General features: G+C 41.3%; 1 protein-coding gene across 1 annotated transcript in view; it reads right to left on the bottom strand.

Moving 5' to 3' along the window:
* Window positions 1-24,497, bottom strand: part of LOC112112888 (spindle assembly abnormal protein 6 homolog) — a 41,038-nt gene extending 16,541 nt beyond the window's left edge. The window contains exons 1-9 of the mRNA XM_024208979.2: window positions 24,433-24,497; window positions 14,543-14,603; window positions 13,959-14,038; window positions 12,987-13,091; window positions 10,598-10,769; window positions 9,221-9,298; window positions 8,966-9,085; window positions 8,399-8,590; window positions 974-1,168 (exon numbers count right to left, since the gene is read on the bottom strand). Coding sequence (XP_024064747.2) covers window positions 974-1,168; window positions 8,399-8,590; window positions 8,966-9,085; window positions 9,221-9,298; window positions 10,598-10,769; window positions 12,987-13,091; window positions 13,959-14,038; window positions 14,543-14,603; window positions 24,433-24,497 — 1,068 coding nt within the window. The remainder of the gene's footprint in view (window positions 1-973; window positions 1,169-8,398; window positions 8,591-8,965; window positions 9,086-9,220; window positions 9,299-10,597; window positions 10,770-12,986; window positions 13,092-13,958; window positions 14,039-14,542; window positions 14,604-24,432) is intronic.
* Between the last annotated feature and the right edge of the window lie 3,093 nt (window positions 24,498-27,590).

The following is a 27,590-nucleotide window of genomic DNA, read 5'->3' as shown; positions in this document are numbered from 1 at the left end:
AAACAAACCAATTTGACTGTAGCCACATTGGACTGTTTCAAATTTAAAGGAAACTGTTTAAAAAAAAATTGGTGGGATCCAAGGGGGAAGAAAAGAATTATATCTATGTATATATACACATAGGCCGGGTCTACACTAGAGCATTAGGTCAACATAAGGCAGCTTACATTGGCCTATTTATGTGAGCGTAACACTACAGCCTTGCTCCCACTGCTGTAAGTGCCCTACTACACCAACATAATTCCACCTCCACGAGAGACAAAGGGCTTATGTTGGTGTAGTTAGGGCGATGAAGTGCGTTACTTACATCTATTAGCTATCATTCTTGTAAATTTCATGGCTTCCCTCTCCCCTCCCCCCCAGGAATGGGGCAGCCACTCCAAGCATCCCGGCCCCCCACTGGGAGCACAGCTGCACCTGGTGGGGAGCTCCGTGCTCAGAGTCCGGGTTGGTGAGAGCCTGGATGCCCCCCGTGCCCCTGGCTCCCCACACTGGGAGCACAGAGCTGAGAAGCCTGGTGCAGCTGCCCCACTCCCAACGGTAAGCCGAGAAGCCCAGTGGGGAGCGGTAGCCAAGCAGAGAGGGGAGCAGGGAGCCAGGCTACCGGCGGGGATCTGCACACAGAGCAGAGAGCCCTGACTCTCAGCCCCCCACATTGCGATGATAGTGCTCCTAGTGAGGATGTGCACCACTGACAGAAGAAAGGCAGTGTGGACATGAACCACCTCAGTAATCACTGCGGTTGCTGTAAATTGACCTAACGTAGGTCAGTTTAAGTTTATAGTGTAGCCATGCCAACATACACACCCTGACAAAATAAGACTTTTTTGTTTTAAGCCATAATCCTCACATTAACACCATGTCATTTCAAAACTGGTTTACTTTCTAGAGGAATATTTAAAGAAATCTTCAAGATGTGCGTGTTTTACACTTCTAGGGAACATCTTTCAAGCCAGGAGTTGCTATTGCCAACCTTGTGTTCTTGTGCACTTTCACAGACATCTGTGCTTCTTATTACTACTTGCTCTTTATCCTTCACTTCTTGTTCTAGGACTGCAATGCGTGTTCTTAGCTGGTTTAGGAGTTTCTCCTTTTCATGGCACTCTGTGTCAAGAGTTGAATTTTCTCTTCGAAGGGACAGAACTTCTTGTTTTGCCCTCTGATACTCCTATCAAATGAAGATTCAGGGGAAAATAGAAAAAAAAAAGTCTTTACATTAAAGTGTTATGGAAGAATTTTAGGATGAGCAGCTGAGCAGTTCTCTGGGAGGACTGGAGAATTGTAGATGAAAAACTAATGAAAAATTATAATGAGTTTGGTCAGCTCTATCCAAGGGATTAGCCCTTTAGACAGACTCACCTTCATTATATTTCTATTCTTCTCTAGCCAAAATTTTCCTCAGAGGCTATTAGCTTCCCTGCAAATCACTCTGGTCCAGTGTGGAGCCTCACAAAAACCTCCTCACACTTTTATGATAACTTATAGACCAATTGTAAATGTTTCTGAGACAAGGATAGTGTTTTCTTGTATGTTTGTACAACACTTAGCATGCTTTGGTGCTAGCCAATTAATACCAATAATTAAACAGAGTCCTGTGGCACCTTTAAGACTAACGGATGTATTGGAGCATAAGCTTTCATGGGTGAATACCCACTTCGTCAGACACATGACATGCGTCTGACGAAGTGGGTATTCACCCACAAAAGCTTATGCTCCAATACATCCGTTAGTCTTAAAGGTGCCACAGGACTCTGTTGCTTTTTACAGATCCAGACTAACACGGCTACCCCCTGATACTTGACAATAATTAAACAGTTATACAAATGCACTAATAATAAAGATGCAAGAATAATTTAATGATCCTCTCCTAACTATATGGATTTTGTCTTTGAAAAAGTGAACACCTGAGTGTCAATGCTTGAAGCAAATTACAGTTACTATAGTTTTGATTTCATTTGTTCGGGGAATTTGTGATCATATTTTACACAATAATAGAACTCAAAATGTCTAGTAGATTCTTAAGCAAACTTTTACAAAAGCACCATTTGGCCTTGCCTCAAAAGCAATACTATCTAGCCCTTGCAACATCTCTGTGTGAACAAGTGACAAATAACTGTAGAATCCTATTCACAAGACAAGGAAAGAAACAAAAACATCAGACGGGCAACATACCAATATTGCTACTGTGCTAATGGAGACCATTGGCATAGAGTAGAGGTCAGAGAAAATTGCACACAAACAGTTCACAGTGCAGTTTTGTTTGTGTTTTCCTGCTGTTACTATACCTTATTCTCAAAAAATCCAATGATTTTTTCATTATTCTTCTTTTATTATGGAGTAACCTGTTCATTTTATGGCTGTACTGTGTTATGCAAATGGGGCGGGGGAAGCTCATCTGTACTGATTTCAGAATAATTCTCATCTATCTTGTCATATGCCTTTGGTTAGGCCACCTCCTTCTACATGCAGGGGCGGCTCCAGGCACCAGCGCATCAAGCGCGTGCCTGGGGCGGCAAGCCGCAGGGGGTGGCCTGTCGGTTGCTGTGAGTGCGGCAGTCAGGCTGCCTTCGGCGGCATGCCTGCGGGAGGTCCGCCGGTCCCATGGTTTCGGCGGCAATTTGGCGGCGGGTACGCCGAAGGCGCAGGACTGGCGGACCTCCCGCAGGCATGCCGCCAAATCTGCGTTACCAGCAGACCTCCTGCAGGTGCGCCGCCGAAGGCTGCCTGACTGCCGTGCTTGGGGCGGAAAAATACCCCGTCTACACGCAAATGTTTGTGAAAAGAAAAAAGAAAAAAATCAAATCCTCTTACTAACTGCAAACAAGTGTGTGTCTCTCTCTCTCTGGTCAATTAAAGTGTAATGGAAGAGTAATAATTGTACATATGGCATGTATAACAACTAAAGAGACAACATCTTGTTCAATTCACTGTAATGGAAGCCTACCACCACTGCTAACGGTATATAATGATAGTACTACATTAAAAGAATTAGATTAAATAGCAGGTAAAAAATGTGGTGCCTCAAACAGTGTCATGGAGCGTGAAAGTTGGTAGGTCGGAGAGTGAGGCTGAATATCTGTCAATGGAAGGAGGATTTCAGCAGAGGAAAGAATTAATTCCAAGAACATAACAATGGGCCCTGCCATCTTCTTCTCCTTAGTGACCCCTCTTATCTTAAAGAGTTCCAGGGCTTAACAACAGTGATGGGTTTCTGATTGTGCATATTCTTTATCTGCAATACAGCATGGAGCTCTCCGAAGCTTGGATCATGCAAGACTAAACCAGGTCTTATGAAGTTGGGTATTTTTTAAACCACCACCACCCTGGTTAGAAAATGCAAGTTTTTGGCAGGAAGGAGTTAGAGTGAAAACCAGAGAAACCCACCTCAGCCAATAGCTCAGGGTTGGGAGGTAAGGGGCAGGAAAAGCGACAGATAGACCAACCTTCCTCAGAATAACCAATGGCCTTGTGGTTAGGGCACTCATTTGGGATGTGGGAGACCTAGGTGGAAGTCCTTGCTCTGGCTGGCTCAGCGTAGTTTTTCCATCCCACGTCACTTCAAAATCAGACAGAGCAGGAACTTGAACCCAGGTCTCCCATGAGTGCCCTAACCACCAGGCTCCTGGCTATTCTGAAGTAGGTCTCTCTAGATCGATCTCACTCATTTTTTGCAAAAAAAATTGGAAGGTCCCTACTTTGTCTTTATGTGCAAAAGGAAAAAATTCCGAAGTTGTGAAAACTTTCACAGAACAGGAAGCATTTCCTGCCCAACTCCACTCATGAGCTCTAGGGACTGGAAGGCCACAGCCTCTCCAGTGACACTATTCAATGTAGTGCTGCTGTTCAGCAACGATGCAGCTGGTCTCCAAGTTTCACTCTCACTGCTGAGTGTATAGTGGAAGCGGCCACACCTATGTCATTGAAACAACATCATAGCCTTACAGTACCCTTGATTATCCAGATCACTTGGGCACACATTATCGGAACTTTAATGACTTTTCATTATAATTAGAAGATGATGGTATGATCTAAAACTCTGTTACTGTAATAAAGAACAGCAAATTTAGACTATCAAGATTGTACCGTGTATGGTTTAGTGATCAAGCATGTTGTAATAAAATTTGCAATTTAGACTTGAATAAACTATACCTATGCAAAAAATAATTATTGCTGAATTGAGTCAAAAATATTTGCCAGGCCTTAAAAGAGAATCCCAATGCCAGATGTTGAGAAGGTGTTCACATAGGCAGGTTTCTTTATTTCTTCCCTATCCATTTCAAATAGAAGTTTCTAGAAACAATGCCAGAGAAATGGGGAAGATAAAATCCAATTTTCCTGCTGCTGCCTATAACTCAGACACACAATGTCAGTCTGATTATCTTGCCTAACAATATGGCTGACCAGGGCACTGCTACATGAGAGGTAACACTGCATGCTAGCACTGAATTCAGTATTAATTCAGAATTTTGCTAGGCACTTTACAGAACAAATCCAGTGATTATAACCTCTTGGGCAGGGATCAATCTAATTTTAAATAGTAGCAGGATAGATTCTATTTAGATTTTTAAAATGTTTTTGCCAAGGACTGTGAGGCATGAAAAGTTTAATAGTTTCCCCCTCCCTCATGTCTTTTGTTTTTTGGGGACACCCAAATAGTTTGCCAGGTCATATCTGAAAGTTTTGTTGAGAAGAACAAAAATTAAACTTTAAGTCAGCTGGAGACCATCTCTTTTTACACCAGGGTACCAGAGATCATGCTCAGGGGAATTCCTTTTGCAAAGTTAGCAGTGACACTATCAGGGTCTGCAAGGTCCACAAAACATTAATGCCTATTCATTCTCTTCCACCAAAAAAAACCATTAACTAACTCTTATCTGCCATGCTCACACCTTACTGCACATTAATATGAATGAACTACACAATTTCAGTTTATCAACAATGTAACCATATGTCACTTTCAGGATCTTTCCCAACATTCTTGTTCTGTATTACAAGAACACCAGGTTTTCCTCTAGCTTTTTTGTAAATGTCAGCAAAATGGCCAGCTGACAGGCCATTGACCAGTTCAGCTGACAGAAAGCAGGTTGGGTATATACATGTGCACTTCAGGAACGATGTCCTCTCTCACATGACAGTGTTGCAGCCCTGATCTACATGAAGCTTTTCAAAAACTAACCCTTAAATTCCTCAAACCAACCCTCACCTCATGCAAACTCAGATCCACAGAGTCCGAGGCTCTGGGCGTTGCTTTATTAGGTGAGCCTACAAGCAGCTACTGCAGCTTATTTTGTAGGGTGGAAACCCTGACCCCTCTCTCAACAAAAGATTTTTGTCTTCCCTTTGGTACCCCACCCATGGGTTTCTGTCACCGAAGTATGAGCTCTGGCCCACGGTTATTACCAAGTTAATAGGCAACATCTTCAGGTTTATTACTAACTGAACACTTCATTCTCACTGGCTAGCGAATGCCTCTGAACTATCCATTTATATACAGTAACTCCTCACTTAACTACAACGTTATGTTCCTGAAAAATGCGACTAAGCGAAATGATGTTAAGCAAATCCAATTTCCCCATAAGAATTCATGTAAATGGGGGGGAGGGGGAAGTTAGGTTCCAGGGAATTTTTTTTTTCCCACCAGACAAAAAACATACGTGTGTACACACACACACACACACACACACACACACACAGTATAAGTTTTAAACAAACAATTTAATACTGGTACACAGCAATGATGATTGTGAAGCTTGGTTGAGGTGGTGAAATTAGAGGGTGGGATATTCCCCAGGGAATGCCTTACTGCTAAATGATGAACTAGCGTTGGGCTGAGCCCTCAAGGGTTAACACATTGTTGTTAATGTAGCCTCACACTCTACAAGGCAGCATGAATGGAGGGAGGGGAGACAGCACGGCAGACAGAGACAGACACACACCCTGTGTGTGGGAGAGAGAGAGATGTGCATTGCCCCTTTAAGTACGCTGACATCACTTTAAGTACATTGCCTTTAAAAAGATCAGGAAGTTGAGACAGCAGCTGCGGCCAGCAAGCTCTCTTCATCCTGAGCCCTGTCCTGTCCCCACCCTGCTCTATATGGAGAAGGGGTAAGGGGGAGGGGGATACCCTGACATTAGCCCTCCCCCCACCCCCACCCAGCAAGCAAGAGGCTCCCGGGAGCAGCCCCGAGGCAGAGGGCAGGAGCAGCACATGGCAGTGGGGGGGAGGGACAGCTGAACTGCCGGCACTGGTAGCCTGCTGGGCGGCTGCTGCACTGGGAACTTAGGGGAACTGGGAGCTGAAAGGGGGGCTGCTGGTTCACCCTGGTTCCAAGCCCTCACCAGCTAGCTCCAACAGGCTGCTCTTCCTGCAAGCAGTGGACAAAACAGGTGGCTGCCAAACAATGTTATAAGGGAGTATTGCACAACTTTAAACGAGCATGTTCCCTAATTGATCAGCAACATAACAATGAAACAACATTAACCGGGACAACTTTAAGTGAGGAGTTACTGTACACACATAGCAAGCATGACTCCTACAGTATAAGACCCTATCTCTCCCCCATGCTTCAATAAAGGTGTTAGAGAAATAGCTTATATGGCAACACAGAAAACTTTAAACATTTTTATTTCTTAAATGAGTTTTATTTTGATAAAGAAATTTTTTTCTCAAATCTAGCAAGATGAAGATTAGAGAAGAGAAGCTGTTTGATTTATAACCCAGTTCCAAAAGAGAAAGATTATTGTACTGTCTGATTTGCAAGAATGATACTGGTCATAAGTTGTTCAAGATTAATTATCGTCTCGCTGATTGATGAATGAATGTTGAACTAATTGTTGAAAAAGAGCCCTAGCAATCAGCTGTTTTTATAGAATGTGTGTGTCAAGTTTTCCCATAAACTGGTGACATCCCTAGACTGTCACCTGGATAAGACTGTCAGCTTCCTCAAGGTGGTCTCATGTATCTGGCTTTTTGATATTTTTCAGGGGTCACAGACTTAGTCTCTGCAGTATGTAAACCACTGAATACTTTTTAAATTGCTAATTTAAATGGGACTTTTCACAAAACAGATGCTAAAACTAAGGATGATGTGTTGTAGAAGTGTCAGTCCCAGGATATGAGAGAGACAAGATGGGCAAGGTAATATTTTTTCTGGGACCAACTTCTGTTGGTAAGAGAGATAAGCTTTCCAGTTTACACAGAGCTCTTCTTCAGGTCACCTGAAGGAGAGAGGAAATGTGCTGGCTAAACCTAAGAACTGAATTTTAAGAAGAAACCTTTATAACTGGCATTGATGTTGAGTTTCAAATGTTAGATAATAATTTGTGTTAAGACATTTAACCAACTCCAAAAACAAAGTCAATCAAATCTGTAATAATAATCCCAACTAAAAGAATTTTATCAGACAGCCACATTCCTAGAATTTATAAGAGCTGATTATTTTGGTATTAAATTTGATTTAACCCAAATTCAATAGTACTACTAAAGGTTTTGATTTGACTTATTTTTAGTTGAATATTAGTAAGAATATATTAGCTTTGGTGATATGTTCTCTTGATTTGATTTAAGTATTTTAATTTAGAAAAACACAGTCACATGTCTTTCAATAAGCATTGTGGGTCCATAACCTTTGAGGACCTGGGTCAACCTAAAAGCCTCTCCCCCTAATTAGCCTTTAGTTCCCACAAATGCTTTATCTCCCTCCTTCCTTAATTAAAAGCAATCTCTTCCTTAAATTAAGTTGTATTTAATATGAAGCAATAGCACAGAAAGAGGAGTAAATGTTTAGGCAAATAGCTTTGATAAAGGTATAGGGATGGGGCATTCTGAGGGCAATAGCCAGTTACCGTGCAGGGGTTTGTTTCTGAATAACCCTACAGCAATTATCCAGCTATACAGTGCTTATGCAAATAGATTTTCCTGAGCCAGAGTGCAAAGATTTGCATAATAGAAATAAACATACAATTATGGTCAATAATTACACAGCAGTTACGTTTGGGTTGGAGGAAACATTTCAGTACAGACTGTATTTCAAGTCAGAACTACTTATGTAGCAATTTTATATGCTTTATTTATTCTCCCCTCCTCATCATACACATAAAGGTCTTGTAGAGCTCCCAGAACTACTCTGGAGCAAGCTGTAACAATATCTTAAGGTTGGGATATCCCATCCTAAGTGTATCAAAATAAGGGGCCAGATCCTTAGCTGGTGTGAACTGGCAGAGCTCCAATGACTAAAGCGAAGCTATGCTGATTTACATCAGCTAAATATCTGACACAAAAAGACTTAAATTTACTGGAATTCATTAAGTGAATTGATTTTTAAAGGCAAAAATGTTACCAGTAACAACTTTTAATTCCCCAATAAGCATACCATTTATTACACTACTTTTACTATACCTCTTCAAGTCCTGCAAATTTGGACTTCAGCTCCCTTATAGAAGATTCAGACTTGTATTTTTTCTCTGTGAGATCCTTATTAACAGTTTCAAATTCAGATACCCTGGTTTCTAAGTGATGTACTTTTCTGTTGCAAGTTGCTTCCATCTCTTTCTTTTGCTGTTCATGCTGAAGCTGGTACTGTGCTTGAATCTTAAGCAGGAAGACAAGGATATTAATCATGCATATATACAGCATACAGACAAACATCTGATTTTACATACAGATATATTAATTTAAAATTCAATTAAATACAGTTAAAGAAAAAACATACACCAGGCTCACAAGAGATACAAACAATATTAAAACTCAACATTTACACATTCCCCCTTCACTGTAGAGTTCAGGAAGTCTTTTTTTTTTTTTTTTTTTTTTAAAAGAAGAAGAAGCTATTAGATGAGGGACTATTTACTTCAACAGATTGCCAAGAAGTACTCTTGCATATCTATGCTATAGATAGGAAGTATTCAATCTATAGGTTACTCTGGTGCTGCTCTATCTGAGCCAGATGCCTATATTTCTACTTACCCGTAGCACTTTCTCCTTTTCTGCTGTGATTTCTTGGGAGTACCTGTTAGTCAATGAAGTGGTCTGTGATGTCCATTCATTTTGCAGTTTATCCAGTTCCTTACTTTTTTCTGCCAAAGCCTGAAAAAAATCACCACATGCTGATTTCTGTTTGTATAGCAGTAACATTTTTTTTTTTAAAGTCAATTTAGTATAGATTTAGCACCAGACTTTCAGGGTTTGTTTTGTTTTTTTAAAATAAAGGTTCCTTCCTACCTGCTGTGTTACAGTTAGTCTTTTTGAAAGTCCCTCTTCTGATCTGTGTAGTTTATCTTCCAACATACTGTTTTCCATCTATTAAAAAACACCAAATCCCCACAAACTATATTATAAATCATTAAGCAGTCCACGCTAAAATTAGATTTTTCTTTTATAATAAGAACCTTTACCAATATGTAAAATGACCATATTATTATCATCAGTGGTGACCATATACAATAATTAGGAAGTCTCCTTCCAAACCACTAGCAAAATAAAAAATAAAAAAAATTTCATTACACTTTCTACACAGCAAATATTGTAAGTAATATGTCAGTAAGTTATATGATTGAAGAAGCAGAAATGGAGGAAAGAAATCTGCTCACAATATTGTAATGGATTTGATTTAAAAAGGAAGATCTCTAAAGCACTTAAATATTTTTTATTCTCCATGCAAATTTGCTGGTCATGTGTATTTATTTCTCTGTTTCTTCTAGAAACAGAATACTTTTGCCTAACTTCAAACCCACTTGTTCATCATAGTTTGAAACTTAGACTCAGCTGTTATTGGAGTCACACTTCACTTAAGAGATTTTAAAATAGCAGATGGGTGGGGGGGAAATATCCTTATGAAGCAAACAGCATATACACCATCTGCAAGGGACTTACTTGTGCCAGCCTAGATTTAGAGAGGAGGGAATTCTTTCCCATAGCACAAAACTTCCCTTTAGCTACAAAATTATCCTCATTGGGAGTTGAGGGAAATTCATTAGCTTAAGATCCAGGAAGGAGTTTTGAACTAATTATAGGTTTAACACATTCAGCATCTTTAGTTTTTCCCTCTCATAGTATAGTTTTCAAACCACTGCAGTCTAGTTATACCAGGCAGGCCTATTAAATGGAAACTTTCTAATGTTACTGCTTATTATTTTCAAGCATAAATATACAACAAGATAAAAACTTGTATTTATATACATCTAAGACATTGGGCCCAATTTTCATCTAATTTAAACTGGTAACTAAACAAAAACAAAACAAAAAAAAGGCAACTCTTTTGAAGTCACTTGAGTTACACCCAAGATGAGAATCAGGCTTACTGCTTATACATATGGTACATGCATATAGCACCAGCTTAGCAATAAGAGCTAGCCAGTGTACTAATCATATGCTTTAAATATCCTTCTAATTTGGTGCTTGATCTTGGAATTGGATTTGCATGTGTGGACCACTACCCCCACTGGGAAACCCATTCAAGTCAATGGGGCTCTACATGGAAGGATGAACCTTCATGGATCGTACCAAGGTTCAAGGCTTATCTTGTTCTATCTGATCTATTAAGGTTTTAATTGATAGTATTTGTGTTATTTCTTAATAAAAGAAAGACTTAAAGCTAACCTTTAAATTTTTAATGCAGATGGCAAGATATTTCTTGACGTCACTGTCACTTCCTGCCAAAAGCTTTAGAGACAAGTGAGTGAGATGTTTGAATGGATTGGTTTCCACTACATTTAAACATGCAGGCATGCAATCCAATGCTGGGGAAGATGTTACAAGTTGAATTAAAAACCTATAAACACACCAACAAAAAGACAAGTATTTAAAACAACAGTCTCTTGAATTAAAAAGGTTACAGCCATTTAAACTTCACTGACTCCCTGGGCTTCTCCCACCATTATTTTATAGATACACTGAGACATCTGAGAATTCAACCAAGAGCCTCCTCTTGACCAGCTCTCAACATTCTGGCCACCAGAATGGACAATCACATCAATTCGGAAAATTATTTGAACAACAATGTTGACTGTCTAGACAGGTAGACAAATTATGTTCAAATCTGGTATTGAGAAAGCCATTTTTAAACTGCGTTTTCAAATGAGTTTTAGACCCATCTTTCTCCAGTACAGACCCTAGATGTGCTGCACTAATCAAGGAGCAAGAAGTACAAAGTTGTTCTATCTACATGAGAAATAGACTAGAGCAGTACTTCTCAAAGTCGGGCCGCCGCTTGTTCAGGGAAAGCCCCTGGCGGTCCAGGCCGGTTTGTTTACCTGCCGCGTCCGTAGGTTTGGCCGATCGCAGCTCCCACTGGCCATGGTTCGCCACTCCAGGCCAATGGGGGCTGCGGGAAGAGCGGCCAGCACATCCCTCGGCCCGCGCTGCTTCCCGCAGCCCCCATTGGCCTGGAGCAGCGAACCACGGCCAGTGGGAGCCGCGATTGGCCGAACCTGCGGACGCAGCAGGTAAACAAACCGGCCTGGACCGCCAGGGTCTTTCCCTGAACAAGTGGCGGCCTGACTTTGAGAAGCACTGGACTAAAGGAAAACGTGTCCCCCCCCCCCCCCAGAGTTAGCTTACATGATTTGATGCACCACTTAACATCTAGCATACACAGTTTAACACAATAATAATAGTGCTGGGTACAATGTTGTAGCCCCTCAGGATTTGTCTTCACTAGAAAAAAGGTGTATTGTGTGTTTACTAACACATGGTAACAAGATAAAATTCTAGTAAAAACAAGACAATTGTAGTTTTAACATATGCTAGCAGGTCAAGGTAATACCTAGGTTCTCCCTTTGTGTTTACCTCAACCTGCTAACACACATGAAGACTAAAAACCTTTAGGCCTCATCTACAACAGTTCTTTTTTACAGTTAACTCTGGGAGCTAATGCATTTGAAAAGGCTAGGATAGATATTCCCCAAACATCTGTTCCAATATACAATGCACAAGGGCAGCATGAAAGATGGCATTCGGGGTATGTCTGCACTCCAATTGGGAAATGTGATTACAGCATTAAAGTTAGCTCAAGTAACAAAAGCAGTGAAGCAGCAGCAGCCCGGGCAGTGGTACTTGAGTACTCACCTATGGACACGGGCAGGCAGGACTAGCTTATGCATCTGCCTATGCTGCCACACCTTCACTGCTATTGTTAGTTGAGCTAGCTTTGATGCTATAATCACACCTCCTGATTGCAGTGCAGACATACCCATAAATGCTTATGCACAAAGCTGAGAACAGGTAATCACACAAACTGAGACGAGCTCAGATAATAAGTAAGAGAGGGCAGAGTTATGTAGAACTTTGAAGATGGTAACTAGATGATTTAATCTGATTCAATAGTGAATGGGGAGAAAGTGGAAGGGTTGAAAGTGGGCAGTAACATCATCAAAACAAGAGGCAATGAAAATGGCCTTAACTGCAATATCTTGCAGGGAGCAGACAGGGACAGTGTGGATTTCAAGGAGACCAGAGAGGAAGTTGTTGCAGTAGGCAAAGTGACATACAGTGAGGGCCTGAATGAGAGATTTGTTTGAGAGGATGGAAAGAGAAATCTTGGAAAAGCTGAGGAAGAAGTGGCAAGATTTAGATATGGCCTGGATGTGAGGCGATGGAGGAATCAAGTCAACATCCACATTGCAGTCCTGAGTGATGGAGAGAATGTGAACAAAACTCAAAAGTTCACAAAATTAATCTTCCTCAGCTTTGACAAGGAAAGAGAATTTTAGTTCTTAAATTACCAATAGGACAGCAAAGTGGTCTTCCTCTACCATTTTTTCTTAGCAGAGTTAAGGAACATTTCAGAAACAAAACCACATGAACAGCTCCCCTGGCTACCTCTATCGCTGGCACTTGTAAAGGCATTACTCATCATCACCACGATATCCAAGCACCCATACAACCAACTGTGAGGGTTCCAGTGAAATGCTCCCTCAGGTAGGAATTTCCATTTATTGAATGGTTCTTTCTAATCCAAATTCTATCAAAATAATGAAACTGCCCTTACCGAGGCACTTGTTTTCCTTGTTCCAGAATGCATTGTTCTAACAAATCAATGAATTTCTGGGAAAAAGCTGAAAAATCTACAAGCAATCCTTGTTGGCTCTTTAAACTGCAAAGGAAACAAAAGGATGGCAAAGGTAAAGGATAACAGTCAAGGGAAAACAATCGTTATTCTGAAACATTGTCAGTCTAGAAAACAAATTAGCTTTTCTAAATGGGATCTGGGTGGTAGTTCTATATTATTCAAACAACATTTTTTTTTTGTCATTAGCAGTTTCCCTTAGTTGGGCAGTTTTTCCTCTGTACTCTTATTAGGAGGTTTCAGTTTCTTCCCTCCTATTAAAGTAGGACCTGGATAGTAAATGAGACAGCCATATCTTTGAGAACACACAAAGATAGTTACTACAAAACAGTTTAAGAGAAAAGCATCATCATTTCTTTTTTAATACCAACGCCCGCCCTTATGTAAAAAGCCACCAGACACTGACTTTACTAAAGACAGCAATACTATATGCACCATAACTTCTGACACTACATGAACAAAACTCAAAAGTTCACAAAATTAATTTTTAACAGCATAAAACAGAACTTTCAAAGAACCGAATTCATTCTGTTAGGCAGCGTATCTAACAAGGACAACTTTTTACAATGTTAACAGAAGTTTTACATTATTAATACAATACTTTAAAGAAGGATCATCATCTCATTTCCTATAATTATACTCCTCTACGACACAAAGAAATCTTTCAGAACAGAATCTGCTTCCGAACTCAAATGCTGACACGTACACCAACCAGTAAGTACATTATATTAAAATGACAATACAATGCAGCTGGTATGTAAACTGCAAAGAGTTTATAGTAACAGTAAATTAAGTAAGAAACATAGAATATTGTACATATTTGTTCTTAAAACAACGTTCACAACGATAGCAAGTTCCATTGTTTCCTGGATAAAAGCAGCAAATAGCAATTACCTCTGAAAATCTTCCTCTCCTATAGCAACAGAATACAAGAATAATGGATCTGCATCATCTGTAATACGCACAGTAAGTTCCTGTCAGGATAGATTTATATTAACATTTTTTGTTGAACATTATGGTGCCAAGCGGCATGCTGTTAAAGTATACAGGAGACACGACACAAAAAATTTACATTTACAAAAAAGACAAATGTACTACAATTAAGATACAAAGTACAAGGTGACTAAAGTGGTGCTTTTATCACACCTTTGGTTCAGACTTTTTTTATTTTGGTAAATAATAGCAGATATTAGTGGTGACTCACATTGACAAGTGTAGACAAGTTTATCTACAATGTGCATTTTAAATCATCAGAATAATATTTTGTATGATCCCTAAACACATCACGGTACATTTAAACACAAGATTATATGTTTATACAGAGATTTACAAAAAACGTTTCATAGCACCTTACAGAATCTTAAGCAATGCAAAAAGCAAAAAAGCCTGTGTCACTGCATCAAGGCAGTTTTACATTCTGTTTTAGCACACAAAAGATAGCAGATGTACAAAAGATGATTTTTTGATACAGAGCATACCTTCTTATGGATAGGACTTGATGATGTACAAGTTTCAACAGTTAGCCTTATATCAGCCCTCCTGCAATATAAATAGAGACTCTCACACTCAACAAAAGACATTTCATCAAAAGGTCTAGATTAACATTTGAACTCATGCTTTCTACAAACATATTGTAACATGGTGTTAAAAAAAAAAAAAAAAAAAAAAAAACAAAAAACAAAACAATTCCATTCCTCCTAGGAATAAAATTATGTATGGCTAGACAAATTTATAAACATTTGAGTGAAGTTGCAAAAGCCTAACCAGTCAATAGGTTCAGTAATCAATATTTAATGAAGACTGACGTCTCTCAGTGCACAAAGTTAAGCACATGCAATGAGTCTTTTCAAAATTGTTGCCCTATTTTGTACCATAGTTACCAGCACAACTTAATCCTCTGTATTGTTTCTATCTACAAACACTCTTTCAGACCTAATACTTTTAGATTTCCGTGTACTGCAATATTAACTGTTTCCGGTTTTCATTTTGGGTGTTTAATACTGGCTAGTGTTGTAGTCATGAGTCCATGGACTGAAGAGATTCTTCAACCATTACAACTTTTTTCTTAAGTTCAGAAATAAATGGAACAAAGTTTCAACTTTTTATCAATACTTTCTTCTAATGATTTAGTAGCCTATAAAACTTCTTGGAATGAACTCTCAGAAGTTACTTTTTTTTATTATTTTATTTTTATTAAATAAATCTTCCTTAGTACGGAGTATTCACACTCTCAGAGGAACGGGGAGCCTCTACAGGAAAGGGTCTGGGCATTATCCAACCACCAGAAACAGCAGTGACAGATCTCTAGTAGACAGGACCTTAAATTCCCCAGGCCTCTCCATACTGTGGTTACTTCACCTTGAGAGACATGGAGAACGCTAAACCAAGAATAAAAACTACAGCACTAACTAGATCCTCTATTTTCAATGCTGAGAGCCAAATTTTCAGAAGAGCTCAGCACCTACTCAGGGGTCAGCTCCCATTTAGGCACCTAAATATGTGCTAGAGTTTCAAAACAACTCAGCATCAAATGTGGTGATAACTTATGAAAATCTGGCCAGTTATTTTGATGCCTAAATGGGAGCTGAGCTCTTCTGAAAAATGCCATCTTAGCAATCAGTCTACGCTAAATTAAAGCATTAAAAGCTAAAGTAAAATATCTTCCCTGTCTCAGCTGTGTTGCATCACTCCCATAAAATGTTCTCAAGAATTCAATGACATACTGGCAATTAGAAACCAGGAGTACAAGATTTGAAAGGCTCCAGTCTGGCAACACCAATGGGGCCACCAACCTATCATCTTAATCCAAGTCAGACGGCGCAACAGGAGCAAATACAGTGAGTACAAAGGGACACAGGCAAGATTGAACAATTTCTTAATTATTTTTAATAAAAGTTTTAAAGAAAAAATAATGGTACTGTTGTGACAGGAAATTGTTTATTCTCCAATTATATAAATTTAATTACATCCTACATGAAGTTACACTATGCTAATTAACATCTTGTGGTCCCCTGCCTTGCTAAAACTGCACCATAAATTCCTCAAAGCTGCATATACAGATGATTAAATTTCAGAACCAAGTCTCAGCTTTGGACTTAAGAAATCAGAATGTTCCAGTTATCCAGTTATCCTGTGGAAGCAAAGCCTCAAGAATTCCTCCATTTCTTAGACAAGGTGGTTCTACTGTTAGACAATATCATATTTCTCAGAAAAGTTTAAAAGCATGCTAAGTTGTATAAATATGTTGCATTTTACAGAATGTTTTGTATTCATGCTACCCTTTATTGTAGAAACTTATTAGCAAGTAAACTATATGTAATCTCTGTTTGCATATGCAGAATCTGTCAGAAGTATTGTCAAAAATAAACATTGTGCTAGAAGCAGCTTGTTATCTTCTAGGGATAATTGTTACAAAGGTCTGTGTGAACTTCAAAATATGTAGAAAATTAGATAAGAAAAGGGATGAAAGGTTTGTGGTAATACTATAAAATCGCTCTCTGCTGTAAACAAGCAAGGTATAAATATGAGCAAAACTGAGTTAATAGTTTTGGAACAGTGAAGATGTAAGCTGCATGCCTGTTCTCCAGATTGGGTAAAGTATTAACCCTTTCTGTATTGGGCTGATTTATCTATCTGATTGAGAGTCATCAGAATTGAACCCATCAGCACTGCTAAGGATCCTGTGGTATTTAGAATTGCTGAAGGACCAAATACATTAAACCACGGGCATGCAAGAGGAAATGGGAGGTGATACATTTACAAGGTGGTGGTTTGCACCTTTGTCTCAGGGAATATGGCAGATTACTAATTCCCCTGAAATCTACATAAGGCCTAAAGGGTATGTCTATACTTAAAACACTACAATGGCGCAACTCCCATCTGTTTAGATAATCCACCTCCCCGAGAGGCAGTAGGTAGGTCGACGGAAGAATTCTTCCGTCGACCTAGCACTGTCAACGCCAGGGGTTAGGTTGGTATAGCTATGTCTTCCAGGGCTGTAGATTTTTCACACCCTTGAGAATCGTACCCATACCAATGTAAATTCCTAGTGTTGGCCTGGTCTCAGAGTCATGAGGAGCCCACAACACGTTTAGAACACTTGTAGCTCCTTGTGAGCACAAAAAGAGCCATGTACCTGTAAGAATAAGTGTATTAAACCAAGTTTACGACAGGAGGAGATGATAATGTGTGCACACATGCTGGAGGGAAGGTACAGTACTTGAGCAACAGAGTAAGAGCCCATCAGAACTTTTCAGAGGTTTCCGAAGTCCATCAGATCATTTGCACACTAGATAAACACACAATACCTGAGGGGCAATTCGCATCTGACTTTCCAAACTCCTTTATCTCAGAAATTACTTCTGATTTTCCCCAAATTTAGCTAACAAAAAAAAAAGTACACACATATGCCAGGTAGAGATTTGAAACTGAAAGACCATTTCATAGAGGGAGGCCTGTTTCAGGCATAAATAGAAGGCTGTCTACAATCTTAAATGTGAATAATCTCTACCAATTAGTCCCGTATATGCCATGGCATATACATTGGAGCTCCCCATACTGCCCTGGTCCATGAGTATTCTGCGTTAGGCTAAGCTGGAAGCACTCTTGTGATCAGTCATATGCTCCTCACTCAGCCCAAGTCCTTACAGCAAGGCTACAGTGATGATCAGTGTCATGGAAGTGCTGCTATCAGACAAGCAGGTTATAGGGCTACATTCATTCACTGTTCAGTTGGAATCCCTTTTGACATGAGCAATTTTCAAGTCTTGCATACATGTAAGCCACTGCTACAGTAAAATACAATGGAACGCTCTTACCTTTAAAGATGCCTCCCTTCCCCCCCGTTTCAGGGTTGAGAGATGTTGGCAGGGCAGTATGGGGAAGTTTGTACTTCTGCTGCCCAGTATTTGTTTTGTTAATTAAATAAAAGAATTGAGTGTCCAAAAGTGTCAATTTAGAACTAAATCCACTAAAATTAAAGAAAAAATGGTATCCCATGACAAAAACATCTGATGTGACAATTAGCACAGCTGACTTGGAGGAATGTGAATGTGCGCTTCTTTACTTATACAATATTTAGAAATCAAAAGTTATAATTACTGTGTCCTATAGTGTTTGAGGGGTCATCCTTCAGATGGTTAGTAGATCTCGAGTTAGCAGATGCTGGGTTTGTTAACCTATAGCTTCAGCACTGACACACATTTGTAACCCCAGGTTAAGAACTGTTGAACCCTGAATCTCAACCTGGGATTCCAGAGTCTACACTACATTACGTGGGCCTGAGTCCAACCACCCGTATCCCAAGTTTCCTAGTGCCCTCCCAAAATGTGGCCACTCTAGTTCTTCGTTCGTGGTGCAGCATAGGAAAATTTTACTGTCCACAAACTAGAGTGTCCAGAGAACAGTCAGCCCATGGGATCATGGAATACTTTTGGTGCACTCCCAGAGCAAAAGTCCAGTGTGGCTGCATCTACACTGCAAAGCAATAGTGCTTGAACCGTGGGTCCTGGTTTGACTCAGATTCAGACCATCCACCCTCATTGGGTGGATCTGAGCCCTGGGATAACATAATTTGTGTTTAGATGGAAGGGTGGTTATGCTTGATCCAGAGTATGAACCCTGGGCTTACAGCAGCCTAGACATACCCTCAGAGAGTACAGAATCAAGCTAGCCAAAGGTTCACAAAAATGACACGTCTTTACATGGTTCATTTAAAAATATGATGTTTCGCAAAAGGTGTTATCTTTTTGAAACTATCTTCATGCTCATCTAAACATTTACCTGCAAGAGGAAGACAATCTTCATCAGACACACTTTGGGAAAGCAGGTAGATCAAAAACACAAAGTAGGTTAATTTTTTTTTTAAGACTGCAGAATCATGCTTACATTTGATGTGAGAATACACATCAATGTTTCCTTCCAATAAAGTGAGCCTTGCTGCTCTGCTTGGACACAAGTCTAGAGATAGTCAAAAATGAGACGAAATTAAAAAAACCATTTGTCAATTTACTATTCCTTTTTATCATGGAATAGAAATTTTGGGAGCAACTTCTCATCAAAACTGAACAAAAACACATCAACCACTCCTAATCAAGGCAGCGTAATGAGGCATACAGGAATCCTACTCCAAGTCATGATTGCTAAGACAGCTAATGGCCAGGATCTCTTTTTATTGCTCACTCTATGAATTATTGCTAGGTGGGGGAGGAAAGATATTGATGGTTAGGAAAGATCTTTAAAACTGTGTTTTGGAAAAGTGGTGTGTGTTTAAAAGTAAGAAAGAAAAAGAAAGAAAGAAAAGCATAATGCTCATAAGACACCAGAAAACAGCACAGAAACTAAACTTATCTCTTTAAAACACAAAACACACAGAGCACAGGAAGAAACAAAGAAACAGTATGGACATGTTTGAACTATCCCACTGAAGTGACTCAACCGTGTGCTTTCCATACTTGGCTTCTATTCCAAGGTTACCAACAAAGCCACCAATGGCATTTATGGTTGTGGATTTCATGTGGACAACTCATCACTCTACTCACTTCTTATAGACCAAATAGCTATCTGAGCAGGGTTCAAACTGACAGCCTAGAATGTCTGCATATCCTATTTCTAATATTTTAAGATATCCAATTAGTGCCCTAAACGATTCCTTTCTACATTATACTCTCCCTCCCTAGAGTGATTTTGCTTATCAATCTGACAGTAGTGCTGTAATTTTAGTCATATCCAAGAAAATCTGCTTTTTTAAAGCCAACACTAACACTGTGTATGATATTTGCTTATAGCTTTCAGTCTGCTTGGACTGTAACATCCAAGGATATGTCTACACTGCATAAAACACTCACGGCTGGCTCATGTCAGCTGACTCAGGCTTGCAGGGCTATGGGGCTATGAAATTGCAGTGTAGATGTTCAGGCTCTGGTACCCCAAGGGAGCCCAAACATGTACACTGCAATTTTATAGCCCCACAGCCTGAGGCCCGTGACCTTGTGTCAACTACATGGGCCAGCCATGGTTTTATTGCAGTGTAGACATGCTCAAGTGTACCACCTTCCCTAGTAATCTTTCTAGGCTCTTGCTGACCTGTTAGTTCTCCTCATGGGACTCTCTCTCATGTATAGAGTTCTAAACATTTACCATACTCCTTCTGAGTCCAGGATGATAGCAAAGATGATGCTTCAGTGAGGTCCTGAAATTCCCACCAGAGCGCTCTTCCTGAATTCATGGGAGGGGAGCAGAGACTGTGCTAAATTTGCCATTCAAGTGCTTCCAACAAATAACCCTGATTTAAGTCATGCACTGCAGTCCTGAAACATTCCTACAAGATGTATCATGACCCAGCTACAGCAACAATCTGGTCGCAGCTTTACCTTGCCACATCATTCTGTGATATTTATCAAAGAAATCCTCAAGTTTGTAAGACAATACTATGACACTACTGCAGTTGGCAAATACAAAACAAAGTAATATAGCCAGGAAAACAACTAACAGAGGAGACAAGAGTAATGTCATGCCTAGAGTACGATTTTTACATTTCTCACTTTCTCCTTCCAACTCTTCTAGGCTGCTCTTTAGCAGTGTGCAAGTCATACTGATTTATGTGGTGGGTTTGTAATCTGCGCAAATGGAGACCAGGAAGAATTTAAGATAATTGACATTTGTGACTGAATATGTGATTTCAGTCCAGGTCCATTTCAGCACGTAGGAATATTTACTCAGTTCTCCCAAGCTAGGTCAGCATTCAGATGAGATACTTACATGGAATAATTAAATCTTGAGAGACCCAGAGTTGGGCACTCAGAAGGTGACACTCCTCCATAGGTGCTGACTCCATGGGTGCTCTGGGGCTGGAGTACCCACAGGGAAAAATTAGCAGGTGCTCCACACCCACCGGCAGCCATTCTCCCGAGCCCGCCGCGTCCCTGCTCCTCCCCCTCCCTCCCAGCGCTTCCCATTTCCTCCCACACACACACACCGCCTAACAGCTGTTTGGCGGCGCTTAGGACTTTCCGGGAGGGAGGGGGAGGAGTGGGGATGCGGCGTGCTCAGGGGAGGAAGCGGAGAAGAAGCAGGGCAGGGGCGGGGACTTGGGGGAAGGGGCTGGAATGGGTGAAGGGCTGGGGTGGGGACTTTGGGGAAGGGGTGGAATGGGGGTGGAGCACGGGCAGTGCAGGGGCAGGCCGGTGGGGAGGGGGTCGAGCACCCACTGGGCAGAAGGGAAGTCGGCACCTATGCACTCCTCCATCTGATTTAATACTGAACCAGCACCCAACAGGGTCCTAGGGGGCATTGGGTGCTGCAGACGCCATCCTTTAGCTGAAACTTAATAGACAACTCGGCCATATGTGGAAAATAAGGTTCCCATGCCACCTTTGGGGGCATCTTGCAAAGAAGACTTCAGGAGCTCAGTATGTGAAGCGAAAAGCTCCATTGCTATCTAGTTTGCAGCAAGGGGCAAATTGATGGGGAAATATCTGAAACAGAACATATACTGGTAGCGATTGTCCCAGTGCAGAGGAAATTGAGGAGCAAAGCGTAAATGATGGAAGTCCTATTATTAAGTTATTAGCAGATTTACCTAAAGATAAGGAATGGAAATGTCAGGAAAGTGATGGAGAATCATCCAGTTTTCCTAGCAGCGTAAAAGAGAGTGATGATGAAGAATGTTGCTCACGTGAAAAGGAGAGCAATGACGAAGAAAAATCTGGTTTACATGAAAAAGAGAAGCAATAGAGAAGAATCAGCCTTGCATGATGACAGAAACAGCAGTGAGAAAAATTGCATGCCACAAATGGATACATCAGATCCTGCTTTATGGCCGTAGATAAAACTCTGCTGATACTGATCGTACAATTTTGAACTAACTTCAAATTTCTGATCTCAATTGTGGTTTGGCATGATATCCTGTTCCAAGTAAATGTTGTAAGCAAGGCATTACAAACTCAGTCGATGGACATCGCGACTGCTACCACTTTTGATGAGAAGATGCCTTGATTTCGTTATGGCCTCCAGAGACAACAGTTTTGAAGATCCAGCACTGCTGCCAAAGAAATGGCAGAAAACTTAGGAGTTGAGCCTGTCTTCAAGGAAACTCATTCATTGGAAGAAGAGAGAGTTGATTGCAAGGGCAGAGATGAGGTGATGGGAAGCGTGGAAGAAAAATTAAAGACGGAGGTTTTTTGCTTGCTCATTGACCCTGCTCGATTGTCCATCGAAGAAAGGTTCGGACAAATGAAGCACCACAAAAAGACCTGGGGGGTGGGGGGTGAGGAGAGGGAGGATTGTATGACCTAAGTAAGCAGTCTCCACTCCAAGTTCTCCAATTCATTCATGATGCAGAGCTGAAGGATGCTTTTCCTAATGTGTGGATAGCTTTGAGGATTCTGTTCATGCTGCCGGTCAGTCAAGTAGTGAGAGCAGCTTTTCAAAGCTGAAGCTCATTAAAACATATCTTCAATCGACAATGCCCGATGAGAGACTGACATAGCTTACTATTTTATCTCTTGGAAATGCCATTGACCAGTCTTTGGATCTCTCGGACGCTGTGCTTCAGTTCACAACGGCAAAGGCGAGAAAAGCGACCTTTTGAACTAAAGGACTATGTTTAACATTCTAAGGCGGTCACTTACTGTAACACTATTTACTACTGGTCCGCCCAATGTTGATACACAGTTCAATTTCTTGATATTAGTACATTTCAGTTATTCTTAAAATTTAAAAGTTTCTATAAGCCTAGAGGAAACTACTTTTTTTATTTGCTTATATATGGCATGAATAAATACAGATTTACAGATTCTAGTGTGCGAATTTATTTTCTTATATGACAGAGATAAATCATGCATCAAAGTCATGAAATGGGCTACAAATGCAATAAAAATAAGGTATTCAAACATTTACTAATGGAGGGGAGGGTGCCGAAGATGCTCCTCACCTGGTGTGCTATTTGATCTAGGGTCCAGCCCTGTCTGCATGTAATGTGCAAAGTACTGATCACATCAACTGCTTCAAGGCCTATCCCAGCATAACAGCGAGTTCTTAACACCAGATAACTAAACAGCTGACTACACATTAAATTTAAAGTTTTATCGTTTAATTTGTAGGAAAGAATTAAGGTGGTAGAACTACTGGATATAAAAAAAATGATACTAATATGACTTTTAGATTTTTGTAAGTAGTTTTGATATTTATGAAGGCAGGAGGTTGTAGAAATAATGGGAAGGGAGAAGAAAAATAGTGTGTGATATATGAGAGAAAGACAACATAGCAGGGGTAGGCAACCTATGGCACACGTGCCAAAGGCGGCACACGAGCAGATTTTCAGTGGCACTCACACTGCCCGGGTCCTGGCCACCCGTCCAGGGGCTCTGCATTTTAATTTAATTTTAAATGAAGTTTCTTAAACATTTTAAAAACCTTATTTACTTTACATACAACAAGTTTAGTTATATATTATAGACTTATAGAAAGAGACTTTCTAAAAACGTTAAAATGTATTACTGGCACACGAAACCTTAAATTAGAGTGAATAAATGAAGACTCGGCACACCACTTCTGAAAGGTTGCTGACCCCTGCAATATAGCATACATACTGCTCCTCAAACTAGGATTATTCAAGATTTTCCTTTAGAATGTACAAAGCATGTTTATGACTTACCTTGCACTTCTGTGAGACCATTTTATGTCACTGCCTAACAATTTGCAACATTGATAATTCTCACAATATTTTCATGAGTCTCATAATATTTGGTGTTTCTTAAAGCCCCCAATCCTTGAGTCATGTGGTTAGATGAAAATCTCAACTTATTTTAAAAAAAATAAAAGTTTCTAGTCCTCCTGGTTGTGGGGAAGACTTGAAAACGGGACTCCCCCACAGGCTCAAAAACACAAAAAGCAGATAAAAAGAATACAACATTTACCATTTAAGAACAAAATCATTTTTAACCCAAACTCATGAGTCCTGCATGTTTACAGTTGACAGCTCTGAACTATTGAATGTGTTTGTGACAAGGCTTTAAGGCATCAGTATCTTGTGCGAATATATTTATAAAGCAAGGGGGTTATTAGAAGAGGAAAGCAGGAGTGTTTTTTAATGCTACAAGTAAAGTGTTCTGAGTTTGTCAGTTTGGGTGAGGCTGCGGCTGTTACCACGCAGCTGGGGCTAGTGATCCCAATTAACAATACTGCCTAGCCCAACATTTCTGAAAACAACATGCAAGAAGCTTGGGGGTACTTCCTCCAGACCCCTCCTTTCGCAGCGCGGAACCAGCCTTCGCACCTGGCTTCCCTTTGCAGGCTCTGCTTACCCCCCTGGAGCCCAGCCCGGCTCTCTCCCGGAGCGGACCCTCCCCCAGCTCCCGGCGGCACTCACCTCTCCTCGCAGCCCGCACAGCTGATCACCGCGGACACCCCCTTACGGAAGAGCTGCTCTGCCATGCTGCCGGGAGCCCGCGCATCCCCGCGCCCCTACATAGCCCGAGCGCTGCCGTCGCCGCCTGCGCTGGGCGCATTAGCTCCCTGCCTGCACCTGCGGCCGCGCGGGGATTCCCCTGCTGTGCTCGCTTCCCTTCCCACCCGCCGGGCGGCTCCCCGGGGCTTTGGCGCCGGCTTCCCGCCGCTGGGGAGACCGCGCCGGGCGGAGCCGCAGAAGGGGGACGCGCCCTCGTTGCTCTACCCCTGGGCAGTGGGGTTGCCTAAGGCCGCAGGAGCCCTTGCGGTGCCCGGTGTGGTGTTAATCCCTGGATCTGCTTTAGCAGCAAGCGGAGCTCGGGAAGAAACACGCAGCCAAAGAGCAGCTCCAGCATTGCCAGCGGGGGTCTTTTGGTTCCCGCGCCTGCAGGATAACCTAGGGCGAGAAAGTCCAGCGGGTCTCTGCAGGCGGGAGGGTTAGGAACGATTGAAAATGACAAGCGAGGTTCTCACGTCATTAGGGAGATGCCACTGCCTAGCAATGCCCATATTAACATTTGCTTAATAGCAACATTATGCCCAGAACTGATCCCATCCCATTGACTTGAGTGTGAATGGGATTCGGATGTTAGCAACAGGCATGCTACTTCCTGCTTAGGAACAACTTTTTTGAAAGAAAGGCTCTGGCTGCAGGCAGGTTGGCAGGGAGGGAAGTGCTAGGAATGCCGAGGCCAGATGTCAGGGAAGGGCACGGTCTGTAGACCACAGGGAGAGGTACCATCCGTCTCCACAGGCCTCAATCATCCACGGTCCCTGGGGAAAGCCCCTGAATCGGGGCTGCAGCCCCTCAGCCCACTGTTGCCTTGGCCACATCCACCCTTCCCAGCCCACAGCACCGGGACTCTGGCAGAGGCTCCCCCATTGGGTGGTAATGTGGGTGCCCCAGTCACATACCACTTGTGGGGAACAGGCAGGTTTGTAGTCTGCATCCACTGAAGGCACATCCCAGCACTTTCTTCCTTGATTGAAGCCCCACAAGCCTTCCTTTCACTTATTTTAGGCATTGTTGTTGTAGCCCTGTTGGTCCAAGGATATGGAAAGCTTGTCTCTCTTTCACCAACAGAAACAGGTCACTACTACCTCATCCACCTTGTCTTTCACTTATGGACAACTCTTGGATAAGAGTTTTTCTGGGAGCCAAGAGGTTGCTAATAATCAGAATCCTTCAAGGAAAAATGCCAAGTAGTATGAGTAAGGCCCTGTGGACAGCTGTTGCAGCTGCAGAAGTCATGGAGGGCTCGGAAAATCACAGAATCCGTGACTTCTGTGAAAGACTCGCAGATTTAATTATGAGCTAGCAACAGTGAATGCTGCCCACAACTACACTGGGATAAATCTAGAGTAACTCTAAGATAAAAGCAGAACCTGTCTAATTTTGGCCCCAATTGCAACACGAGTATAGAGAATGACTGACTGCATTTCCAGACCCTTATGCATCTCAGAACATGAGCGCTACACCAAATACATAAAGAACAAGTGTAGTCACTTTGCTTGCACCAAAAAATCCAGACCGTTTTGTAAACTGGAATAGCAGCAGCACAAAAATATATATTTGACATGTAGGTCAGCTCTACACACTTCCTGAAGAATGTAAAAAATATACCCTTGCAGGGCCAGCTTTAGGACCTGCGGGGCCCGATTCCGTGATCCGGGTCTTCGGCGGCACTTCGGTGGCGGGGGGTCCACTCCACATCTTCCGCGGCACTGAAAGACCCCCCACCGCCGAAATGCCACGGAAGACCCTGGAGCGGACCCCCCCTTCCTCTGCTGAAATGCCGCCAGAGCGGACCGCCGCCGGGTGAGCCTAAGGCACGGGGGCCTCTTAGGCACGGGCGCGGGGCCCTCTTACCCGCGGGGCCCGCATCGGGGGAATTGGCCTAAAGCCGGCCCTGTGCCCTTGATACTACAAGCAACCATGGGAGTCTCAGCTGCCAAGAATTGGGACAGTTTAACTTTATTATTGCTACTTGGAAAAGCTGTAAACAGTAGCAGTGGCAGGCACAGGAGTTAGTCACTAGCTTGGAGGAAGACCTAAAAAAATAGACAGTCCAGGGGAGTAGAATAGCAATACATCTCTCACCTCTCACAGCAGTCAGGAAGCACTGGATGAGGCAAAAAAAGACAGAAAACTCCTAGCAGCTAGAAAGGGTGGAACATCACCTTTATAAAACACTTGCTATCCACTGCTGATGTGATAGATACAGGACCCAAGACGGGACCAAAATCCCAGTACTTTTCCCATTACCAATAGCTGATAGCTGGGGAATAGTGCACCTGACTAGTGTGTTACCAATGGATCTGGCCCAAGTCTAATAGGTTTAGTCTCTCAATCTAGTTGGTGTTTGGTAAATTTTTTAAGTCTTCATAAAATGAATAAATATATAAAACCTCTAAGGTCCTGTTACCTAGCATTTGTTATAAGATCAGCAAGGTGATCCCAGTTTTATTAGTACATCCCATATATGATTTTATTTACTGTACTTTATAACAACATATAAGAGGATAATTGTATTATCTGAGTCTATAAACCTGAAAATAAATTTATTTAAAATACTCTTTTTAGCAAAAGCCATAAGGGTATAAGCAACAAAAAATATGTATTTGCTGAAAACTGGCATTCTACAATTGTTGTTTACACGAAATCAGTAAATAAAGGAGAGAAACTAAAATAATATTGATATATTATATGATTTTCCATGCCATAAAGTATTAATTAAATACAATCCGTCTTTTCTCCCTTTCTAATGTCATGCAGTAACTTCTATATCCCTTATATCATTTTAGTGGTATGATCTATGGTACCCATGTGTGATGCAAATGAGTAGTCATAGGACTATTAATATGGTTAATGTTGAGCATGTTGGTAAGTGTTTACAGGATCAGGGTCTTAGAGTTTAATAAGTTGTATTATTTTCACACCATATTATTGATCTGAGGTATTTTACATAATATTTGGGGGCCAATGAATCTCACCTTATCTTTACCAGTATAACAAATGTAGAAAAATAATTTAATATTGTAAAATCATATTTTCAAAATTGTTCTTATAAATGCAATAAA

This window comes from Terrapene carolina, unplaced genomic scaffold (genome assembly GCF_002925995.2).
Source record: "Terrapene carolina triunguis isolate 2854851 unplaced genomic scaffold, T_m_triunguis-2.0 Scaffold113, whole genome shotgun sequence".
In the NCBI taxonomy this organism is placed as follows: Eukaryota; Metazoa; Chordata; order Testudines; family Emydidae; genus Terrapene; species Terrapene triunguis.
The sequence above is the reverse complement of the archived record's forward strand: the minus strand, read 5'-3'. Positions and strand labels throughout refer to the sequence as shown.